Here is an 11,806-nt window from a genome sequence, read left to right on the forward strand (position 1 = left end):
GCCACGATGCCGTTTGGGATCCGTGTGCAACGTGTGATGGAGTCCCTCTGTGTGGAGCCCATACAGCCCCAAATCCAGGGTTTTAACCGCCAGCAAACCTCGTTACTGGAGAGGCCCAGAGTGGTTTTAGATTTGGTGCGGTACAAGAGAGATTGCACTCCCGCTTCTGTTTTTAATGCAACATTTTCTGCCATTTTATCTGAGCACCACGTCTATATCTGTTTTTACGGATGGGTCGAAACAGGGTGATTCCGTTGGTTGCTCTGTTATTTTTCCGGAACTTGTCCTCAAGGTCCGACTGCCTCAAGCGTTTACTGTCTTTGATGCAGAATTGTCGGCGATCTTGAAGGCACTGGAGCAGATGAAACGCTCTTCCCCGCCTTAATTTCTTGTCCGTTCTGATTCACAAAGCGCCCTTCACTCATTGCAACGTTTGTATCCAGCAGGTCAGATAGTCCAGTCCATCCAGGATGCCCTCCTCCAACTACAATGACTGGGGAAGGAGGTGACTTCCTGCTGGGTTCCAGGGCACAACGGCATTGCTGGGAACGAAAGAGCAGATCTCGCAGCCAAGGAGGCGTGCCTCGATCCGCCAATATTTCAGTGTGCCATCCCCCTGCACGCACTCACCTCTCTGTAGAAATCACGAGTCATGCGTCGGTGGGAGGATGAGTAGCTGGAAATGATTGACAATAACCTCCGTTTAGTCCAGTCCATAACGCGTGTCTGGTGTACTTCCTTCCAGCCACGTAGATGGGACGAGGCTCTCCTCAAGCGGCTTCGGATAGGCCACAGCCCTATGACGCATGGCTTCCTGCTCCGGCGAGAGGACCCTCCAATGTGTGGTGCTTAGGGCGTCCAGGTCACTGTGCGCCACGTTTTATTCGAATGCATCTTATTTTCTGACCAGCGGACCGCGGCTGACTTGCCGGTGGATCTGCCATCTCTTTTAGGAAATACTCAAATGAATGTGGTTAAAGTTTTAAAGTTTTGTGACTTGTCCAATGTTTCTACCAAAACTTTAGAGAGACGGTCTTAAATCTGTTCACAGGGTAACTGATTCGCCCATATTTTACGTAAGTGGCCAGCGAGTGACAATTTTCTGTGGCATTCTTGACTCTCCTTTCTCGTATTCTTACGTTTTATTTTCTTGTACAGCGTTCCTTCATCTTTTCCCGTTTTCTTTGCGTATATGCTTCCATTTTACTAAATTTGTCCATATTTGTTTCCTTCAAGATGTGTCAGGGCGCTGATGACCTCGACGTTGAGCGCCCAACACACACACACACACACACACACACACACACACACACATTCACACAAAATTCTGTCAGAGACGGCAAAGAACTTGGAAGAGCTGTTGAACGGAAGGTACAGTGTCCTGAAAGGAGGATATAAGATGAACATCAACAAAAGCAAAACAAGGGTAATGGAATGTTGTCGAATTAAGTCGGGTGATGCTGAGGGAATTAGATTAGAAAATGAGACGCTTAAAGTAGTAAATGAGTTTTGCTATTTGGGGAGCAAAATAACTGATGATGGTCGAAGTAGAGAGGATATAAAATGTAGACTGGCAATGGCAGGGAAAGCGTTTCTGAAGAAGAGAAATTTATGAACATCAAGTATAGATTTAAGCGTCAGGAAGTCGTTTCTGAAAGTATTTGTATTAAGTGTAGCCATGTATTTAAGTGAAACATGGACGATAAATAGTTTGGACAAGAAGAGAACAGAAGCTTTCGAAATGTGGTACTACAGAAGAATGCTGAAGAATAGATGGGTAGATCACATAACTAAGGAGGAGGTATTGAATAGTATAGGGGAGAAGAGGAGTTTGTGGCACAACTTGACTAGAAGAAGGGATCGGTTGGTAGGGCATGTTCTGAGGCATCAAGGGATCACCAATTTAGTATTGGAAGGCATCGTGGAGGGTAAAAATCGTAGAGGGAGACCGAGAGATGAATACACTAAGCAGATTCGGAAGGACGTAGGCTGCAGTACATACTGGGAGATGAAGAAGCTTGCACAGGATAGGGTAACATTGAGAGCTGCATCAAACTAGTCTCTGGACTGAAGATCACTACAACAAAAACTTTAGCATAACACGAATATCCATGCAAATCTCATTTACTAAGATTTTGTGTAAAGTTAACTATTACACAAGAAAATTATTGTATACGTGCGCATGTGTAGCACAATTCAAGGTACTTGCATGTACATGTGTATTGTACACGATAACCAAAATGTGTATGTAAAACATACAGCATAGTTTCTGAAGTTGAATGATAGAAAGCTATACTTGGAATATTGTCATCTACCACGATCAGTATACATGTTAATCAGTGGGCAACTATCTGTCACTTGCAGCAAAACCTGTACATCAAATCTGAGAACAGTACAGCGTTGTGTTTGAAGAGGAGCGGCACGGCAGCTGGGAAGTGTGTCGCTCCTGTGTAGCGTGCCTGCCATGACGCAGGCCGGCCGCCAACTTTGTGTGAAAGCAGTGCCGAAATGTAATTCAGGCCAGTGAGTTGTGTCGTCACACGTGTCACTTACATACAATCAAGAGCAACATCTGAACAGATTCAGTAGCATTTTCGTAAGGGCAGGAACCTAAATTTTGAGAAGATAAAATAACTAAACGAAATGGAGAAGATGCACAGGATATTCGCAACAATTTTTTTTCCTAGACATGAAAAGAAATTAATCTACGACAGATTGGCATAGCGATATCTGTTACATTTGGGTAGTTCTAATTGTCCTGTATTACTGCTGCTGGAATAGTATTTGATCCTGATCGATGAATCGTATTATCTACAGCAATGTGCGCAAGTATTTTTCCACTGTTGTTGTAACTTTATAGCTGTGACTTAGGTTTCCTTTCTTGTAAGTGGTGTCTCTTGGCTTCAGCTAAAGACGTTCCTTCAGTTATTGTGAAAGAATGCTGAACTCTACATTACAATGTGTTTTTTATAACATTCAGGAAGACAGATAGGTAGAAAACTTATGATTAGAACAGAAATTAATCCTGTTTAATTCATAAAAACATACCATACCATGAAGACATAATTCCATTTTTATAATTTTTTTAACTAGTAGATTACTTTCTCTCATTAAAAGATAAATTCCTACATTTGATTATTAACACTAGATTCAGATTCCTAGTTAAGCTTTGCAAAAATGCAGACTGAAAGTGAGTGGATATTTCAGTGTGAAGGTATTATACCAAAGCGTTCTGCAATCGCATTGATGCGGTAGTCGACATACCTGTTACATAAGAAACACGTTGTTTGAGGTGCGGATGGCGATTCCATCCCTCACCGCTTTTGATGAGCACATGTGGACCAGAGCTTCTGAAAACAGTTTCTGTCATATCGGGACGGATACGAGTAATTACATTTCCTTCAGTAGAATTTCCGTCATAAATTTCCCCAAAACGTCTGCTGGTGTCAATATAAAAGCTGTGCAAACCAATCGTTCTACGAAGTGTCTGAAAAAAACAAATACCCGTAAAAATACACAGACATCACCTTAAATGGCACAAAGAGATGTAAAAGGAAGAAATGTCTCATTTTAAGACGGAAGATGGGAAAAGATGAGGTACTAACAGTGTAATAAAGAAGCTTCCACATTTTAATGACTAATTAAATGTTAATGAAGCGTTTATCTACACCTAGGTTTAGGTCTATAGCCTCCATGTACCTTTAAATGATATAGCGTAGCACAAGACATTTCTTTTTCGATGCTATTAAGCATTCTTTTCTACCGGCGGGTGACATTAGTGCTGGCCGTGTCCGTAGATGAACGGCTGACGTCGCTGCCTTTGGTGCGGAAGGGCCGGGGTTCGATGCCCTCTCCAGCCTGGGACTGGACCGGAGTGCGCCGAGCCTCGGGAGGCGGCTGGCCTGGAGGAGCGGCCGCCTGCCGCCACCACACAGGGCGCTGCCCTGCGGCGGGGGCCAGGCCGGGCGTGGGGCCCCAGTCCGTGAGCGCCCGCCACGTTACTGGCTCTCTGACTCTGAGAATAAACCAAGTGTTAACCGGATATCGGCATACCGGTCTCAGTGGTTCATGTGCACGAGTAGCCGCAAATCTTCTGCGTCCTTGCAGTAAAGAAGTTCTCGTTCTGCGACTACAACTGCAAATCAATGCACGGACTTTGTATCAGCGCTAAGGTCAAAATAATGTATACCGAGATGATGTATTCTCATCAAGAACATTAGTAATGTGGGTTTTTTAATTTTGGGTGATACGATAACATACACTGAAGAACCAAAGAAATTGGTACACCTGCCTAATATCGTTTAGGGCCCACGCGGGAACGCAGAAATGCCGCAACACGACGTGGCATGGACTCGACTAACGTCTGTAGAGCTGGAGGGAACTGACACCGTGAATCCTGCTGGTCTGTCCATAAATCTGTAAGAGTACGAGGGGGTGGAGCTCTCTTCTGAACAGCACGTTGCAATGCATCCCAGAGATGCTCAATAATGTTCATGTCTGGGGAGTTAAGTGGCCAGCGGAAATGTTTAAACTCAGAAGAGTGTTCCTCGAGCCACTCTGTAGCAACTCTGGACGTGTCGGGTGTCACACTGTCCTGCTGGAGTCGCCCAAGTCCGTCGGAATGCACAATGCACACGAATCGATGCAGGTGATCAGACTGCCAGAGTTATGCCTAGACCTCTGCCTGGTCCCATATCACTGCAGCTGCACACGCCCCACACCATTACAGGGCCTCCACCAGTCTCAACAGTCCCCCGATGACATGCAGGGTACGTGGATTCATGAGGTTGTCTCCGTACCCGTACACGTCAATCCGCTCGATACAATTTGAAACGAGGCTCGTCAGACCACGCAAAATGTTGCCAGTCATTAACAGCCCAATGTCGGTGTTGACGGGCCCTGGCGAGGTATATAGCTTTCTGTCGTGCAGTCGTCAAGGATACACGAGTGGGCCTTAAGCTCCTAAAGCCCATATCGATGATGTTTCGTCGAATGGTTGACACGCTGACATTCGTCGATGGCCCAACATTGAAATCTGCAGCAATCTGCGCTGGGTTGCACTTCTGTCACGTTTAACGATTCTTTTCAGATGTCGTTGGTCCCGTTCTTGCAGGATCTTTTTCCAACCGCAGCGATGTCCGAGATTTGATGTTTTACCGGATTCCTGATATCCATGGAACACTCGTGAAATGGTCGTATGGGAAAATCCCCACTTCATCGCTATCTCGGAGATGCTGTGTCCCACCTCTTGCGCGCAGCCTACAACACAATCTTCAACCCCACTTACATCTTCATAACCTTCCGTTGCAGTTGCTGTAACCGATTTGACAACTGCGCCAGGCTCTTGGTGTCTCACATAGGCGTTGCCGACCCCTGCGCATTCTGCCTGTTTATGTATGTCTGTATTTGAATACCCATGCCTACACCAATTTCTTTGGCGCTTCAGTGTATACAGGGTGTTAGAAAACGGTACGGCGAAACTTTCAGGAAACATTCCTCACATACAAAGAAAGAAAATATGTTATGTCGACATGTGTCCAGAAATGCTTACTTTTCATGTTATAGCTCATTTTATTACTTCTCTTCAAATCACATTAATCATGGAATAGAAACACACAGCAACAGAATGTACCAGCGTGACTTCAAACACTTTGTTACAGGAAATGTTCAAAATGTCCTCCGTTAGCGAGGATACATGTATCCACCCTCCGTCGCATGGAATCCCTGATGCGCTGATGCAGCCCTGGAGAATGGCGTATTGTATAACAGCCATCCACAATACGAGCACGAAGAGTCTCTACATTTGGTACCGGGGTTGCGTAGACAAGAGCTTTCAAATGCCCCCATAAATGAAAGTCAAGACGGTTGAGGTCAGGAGAGCGTGGAGGCCATGGAATTGGTCCGCCTCTACCAATCCGTCGGTCACCGAATCTCTTATTGAGAAGCGTACGAACACTTCGACTGAAATGTGCAGGAGCTCCATCGTGCATGAACCACATGTTGTGTCGTACTTGTAAAGGCACATGTTGTAGCAGCACAGGTAGAGTATCCCCTATGAAATCATGGCGGTGAATCGAGGAAGTACAGTACATAATGACGAAACTAAAATGAGCTCTAACATGGAAATTAAGCGTTTCCGGACACATGAACACATAACATCTTGTCTTTATTTGTGTGTGAGGAATTTTTCCTGAAAGTTTGGCCGTACCTTTTTGTAACATCCTGTATACAAATGTGACGGTGCGGATGGGTAGATGGTGCTGGAATATGTGGATGCACTCCACTTTCTCCTGGTTCATTACGTCACAGTGTGCACTTTCTCCTGATTAATTACGTCGCACTACCAAGGTACTTCAACAGGGGTCGCTGTCAGCCAGAATAAAAATCAAAATTAATTTGTGCCGTTGAAAGAGTCGCTCAATAACGTATGAGCATCATCAGCGCCTACAACACAGCTCCATTACTTCCTAGTTAGTCACAGCAACAGTGAGTATGCTTATATGTTTCTGTAGGCGATTTCATCTCTTTGTAGCTGGCAGTAGTCTGATTTCTGTGGCGGTAAAGGCGATAAACAAGGGTAACAGGCTATCACACAATCATATCTCATTTGTACACCCTCATCACTTTTGGCCACCCCGTTCTCCATCGTGGATTTATCATAAATTATGAGCCCCCACGCAGTAACGTTACTTGTAACTTCCTGGCAGATTAAAACTGTGTGCCCGACCGAGACTCGAACTGAATTCGAGTTCGAGATCGAGTCTCGGTCGCGCACACAGTTTTAATCTGCCAGGAAGTTTCGTATCAGCGCACACTCCGCTGCAGAGTCAGAATCTCATTCTGGAAACGTTACTTGTAGTCTTATTATCTTCAGAAATTAACCTGGCCATTCCCTGCAGATCTCAGATGTCTGTCTTACGCAACTGGTATCCTGCTGAAAATAATTACCATGTCTCGCGTCCCTTTTTCCGCTACGACCTCTATCATCCACATTAAAATCATGATGGTTCCGTCAAACCAATAAATCGAAAATCGGAGTGTGATTTGTTAAAAGTAGAATCTGATTTGAATTTCATTGATACTGCAAAGTTAGAACCTTTTTATCATGGCGAAGTAACTGAAGTTGAGGTCTAAAGGGAGAAGGCCATCCAAGTCAGGGAATGCTAGAAACTCCTTTTAAATCAGTGCAAATGCCAAGTGGCAATGTAGGGACACCAAATTGGATGCAATTACTGTTTGTCGAACTTGAATCGCGTCATAAAGAACTGAACAGTAAGACTGAATCTAGTAGTAAAGAAGTTAGGGGTAGTAAAGAACTACACAGTAACACTGAATATAGTAATAAAGAACTAAACAATAAAATGGAATTCAATAGGAAACAAGTAAGATTGAGTCTAGTAATAAAGAATTAAAGGCTGAAATGATTTCAAAACTCAGTAGTTCAAATTATAAAATTGATGATAATGCCATGATCTGCAAATCAAAGTAGGGCAACAGCTAAATAAACTGCTTAATACATTAAAAACCGAATTTGACAAAGTTCGTAAAGATTTCACAGACGCAGATGAACTTGTGGAACGGAAGTTGTCAGAAGGAATAGAATCCAAACATTGGTATAATCGATTTGAGGAAGTAAATATTAACATAAATGCTTGTCAGAAAGATATTAAGAAAATAAATGCTGATTGTTTGAAATTATGTGGCGATGTGGACAAAAGATGCGCTGACAGAGTAGAAGCAGTAGAACTACAAGTGGAACAACTAAATACTAGTATTACTGACATAGAAAATTGAATAACCTCTGGTAGTTCTAGTAATGCTATTGTACAGCATATGGCTTCAGTTGACGCCACTTTCATCGGATGTCGTCAGTTTTCACGTTTTGATCCAGACGAACAATTTCACCCATTAGAGTTCTGCAATGATTTTGAACATGTTTTACGTAATGCATGGTGAGAGCTAGAGAAAATTTCCTTCATAAGAAGTCATTTGTCATGAGATGCTTTGCGCTGGTCAGCTGACGTAATGATAAGATGCAAAACTCTTTCTGAAATTAAATCTGCATTTCTTAATGAGTACTGCTCACACAGTAAACAAAACGATGTTTGAAGAGAGTTTTGGAGTGGTGGAAAGTTTGCTCCTGGGCGTGAGTCAGTAAAAGATTTCTCTAGGAAGTGGGGTCCACGGCTGTCACATGTGATGAAGCCGGAAATGATTGTCATGAGACTAGAAGGTAAGTTGCCTTGGTACTGGCAGAAAAGAATCATTTTCGCACCTAGGGATGACGTGGATGGGTTCACTGAGTAGAAAGAGTTGCTGACGAGCAGACGCAAAATAATAAGAGGTCTTTTAACGACCACGTAAACAACATAAACAACGACGGTGACGACAGGAATGTCGGGAGTGTGGAGATTCGGAATACAAGGTCTAATTATTATAATCAAGGCCGTGGTAGAGGCAGAGGGGGTAGACAGTCAACACGCTGTCGCGACAGTTATTATGACGAAACCAGAAATGTAAATAATATGCCGTTGAGACAAGACGGACAGCAAAATGCTATCTGCTTCTGTAAGCAACATCGGGCCCGGTTGGTACTTGGATGGGTGACCCGCCTGGGAACACCGGGAACTTAAAGGTATCTTTCATCTGTACCAATGAAATTGTTAACTTGTAAATAAAAGTTTACTACGTTACAAAGAGAAACGCGATGATGGCTCACTTCATTTTTTCCTTTCTATGTCGCTGGCCCTGCCAGCCCTCTTTTCATACTACCTTCCTGTCGTGACAAAGATGCCAAGCATTTTAAACTACTGTAATAAACGTAAGATACGAAATTGCAATAATAAACTCAATCTCAGGAAGATTGTGCGAAGGAAGATCGGCAGCAAGTCTTTGAAAATTACAAAACAGATTGAATCGACAGATATGTTCTGAAATACGTCAGGGCCTATTGCTTTGTAGCAGTGTACAACTGCAATTCGGAAACAAAAATTTATCTTTCGTCGTTAGAAAAGATGGCCCTCTCGCAGATATTTCTCAAGCTTGTGCTGTCATATGTTGGTAGATCGCCTAAATTCATATGATCTGATGCAGAGTGTGTTTTCCCGACTAGGGTGCAGGGGAACAGTAGCAAAGCCATAGACAATATTTTTATTCATTCTTCATTACTAGATGGGGATTCTGTTAGTAAAAGGGTGAATGGCCTTTAAGACCATGATGCACATATTTTAACATTAAAAGGCTTGTGTACCCAAACAAACGTCACAGATAAATTACAAACTATGTAGGAAAGTTAATCCAACAGGAATAGAGAGTTTTTTAAACATAGTAAAGGAACAAGAGTGGCATGGTGTTTATAGTGCAGATAACATGGATGACTAATATAATGATTTCCCTAACACATTTCTCATGCTCTTTGATAGTTGCTTTCCATTAGAACGTTCTAAACGGGGTACTAACAGTAAAAGGCAGCCCGTGTGGCTGACTAGTGGGATAAGGATATCATGAAGAACGAAGTGGGAATTGTATCAAAATGTTAGAAATAGTCACAATCAAGCTACAGTAGCCCATTAGAAACAGCACTGTAAGGTGCTTAAAAATGTTGTTAGGAAGGTAAAGAGTATGTGGTATGCAAATGGAATAGCTAATTCACGGGATAAAATTATAACTATATGGTCAGTTGTGAAGGAAGTGTCTGGTTTGTAGCACAAGATCGACGATATAAAGTCAGTTAGTAGTAAAAATATTTCTGTTACAGGTACATCAGATATATGTACAGTATTTAACAATCATTTTCTGAACATTGCTGGTGAATTAAGTAAAAAGTTAAGTTTCTACAGGGAATCATATAACTCTCTTGGCAAATGCCTTTCCGAGATTGGTGTCTGAAATATTCCTCTGTGATATAGACAAGGGGCAGATTGGGTCAATAATTAAATCACGGAAGACTAAGGAGTCTCATGGATATGATGGAGTGTCTAGCGGAATGTTAAAGTACGGTGCTGCACATGTTAGCCCTGTATTTAGCCATATTTGTAATTTTTAGTTTAGGAATGGACAGTTTCCTGAACCATTAAAGCACTCAGTAGTAAGGCCGCTTTATAAAGAGGGAGAAAGAGATAATTTAGATAATTTTAGACCTACGTCTATGCCATCAGTGTTTGCTAGCGTTATTCAAAAGGCTTTGTATGTAAGGATAATTGATCATTTTGTATCACACGATCTGCTATCAAATGTACAGTTCGTCTTGAGAAGTTGTTTAACAACTTAAAATGCTATATTCTCTTTTCTTTGTGAGATACTGGGTGGGTTTCGAGCGCAGGGTTTTTTTTTTATTTAACTAAGGCGTTTGATTGTTTCGATCACAAAATATTGCTCCAGAAGTTGGACCATTACAGAGTACGGGGAGTAGCTCACAACTGGTTCACCTCTTACTTTAGCAACAGACAGCAAAAGTTCTTTGTTGACAGTGTTCCATTTCCTACTACTTATGATTACCCGTGAGTGATAATTATTGTTATTAACCCGGCATCCCATAAATACACAGACAATAGAAGTATTTTAGACCTTGTAGTTATAATCAGGTCTGACGTGATCGACAGTGTGAGTATAGAACGAGGGATTAATGATCATGATATCGTAATAGCGACGATGGTTATCAATGTTCAGAAATCCATCAAGGAAGGAAACTCCCTACGCCGGCTGAAGCACATAATTTGTGTCAGGCAATGAACGGCCATCGTTTAGTCAGTATGAGGGACGTGGAGGAATTAAGAGCAAACGAATTGCAAATCGCGTGTGTGTGTGGCCAATAAGTGAATTAACAACGCCGTCGTTTAATAACAATACTGAGAAAGTACTGAGGAAACAGAGATTGTTGCTCTATCTCTCTCTTCAAAAAATATCGCGGAAATGTCGAAAGGAAAATTTTAATGGCCCGTTACTACGTCCACAAAAACATCAATGCGCGGAGCATATGACACCTCCCAACGTCAAACGTTAACGAAAAATCTTCCCGAAACCCGAGAAAATTCTGGTGTTACGTAAAATTAATAGTCGGATCGCAGACATCTATTCAGTCACTCGTCTACTAGCCCCTGTGGGTAAACAGAAGGTAGTAAAATGAAATCTGAAGTTTTCAATTCCGGTTGTAAAAGATCATTCACGCGGAAGGACCGCCTAGAAGGACCTGGTATCATCGTTTGACTCTCCCACTGTCCATGTGTGGAAGACCAGTAACTAGGCATCCCTTTCATTGGAAACCAACTGAAAGACTTGAGAGCAATTAAATTTCCAGGTTCAGACGGAATCCCAGTTCGGCATTGCCCCCGTACTCAGCTTGGGTGTATCGTGAATCTCAGCCAGCGCAAAGTCCCAAGCTACTGCATACCAGCGGAAGTGACTCCCGCATATGAGAAGAGTAAAAGACACCAATATTTTGACGTCGTTGTGCTGGTAAATTCTTGAGAACATGTTAACTTCGAATAAAATAAAATTCCTTTTGACAAAAAAGATTCCGTCCAAAAATCAGCACGGTCGTGTGAAACTCAGTTCGTCCTTTTCTCACACGACAGGGGGCATTCATTCTGGACAGCGTTTGACACTATGCGCCAATACAGACTGTTAGAGGTTCGAGAATACGGAATTGGTTCTCCGATATGCGAGTGGCACGAAGAGTTTCTAGCTACTAGACCCTTATTCGTGGTCTTGCACGACGAAGGTTCGTCAGAGACATATTCCTCTGGACCGCTCTTGTTTTCTATATACACAAAAGACCTGACAGATGGGCTGGGCAGCAATCTCCGAG

General features: G+C 42.7%; 1 protein-coding gene across 1 annotated transcript in view; it reads right to left on the reverse strand.

The window, feature by feature from the left end:
• The window catches only part of LOC126416586 (uncharacterized), a 347,834-nt gene that overhangs the window by 187,805 nt on the left and 148,223 nt on the right, over positions 1-11,806 (reverse strand). The window contains exon 7 of the mRNA XM_050084338.1: positions 3,265-3,487. Within this exon, the coding sequence (XP_049940295.1) occupies positions 3,265-3,487 (223 nt within the window). The remainder of the gene's footprint in view (positions 1-3,264; positions 3,488-11,806) is intronic.

Source organism: Schistocerca serialis, chromosome 8 (assembly GCF_023864345.2).
Source record: "Schistocerca serialis cubense isolate TAMUIC-IGC-003099 chromosome 8, iqSchSeri2.2, whole genome shotgun sequence".
NCBI classification, from domain to species: domain Eukaryota; kingdom Metazoa; phylum Arthropoda; class Insecta; order Orthoptera; family Acrididae; genus Schistocerca; species Schistocerca serialis.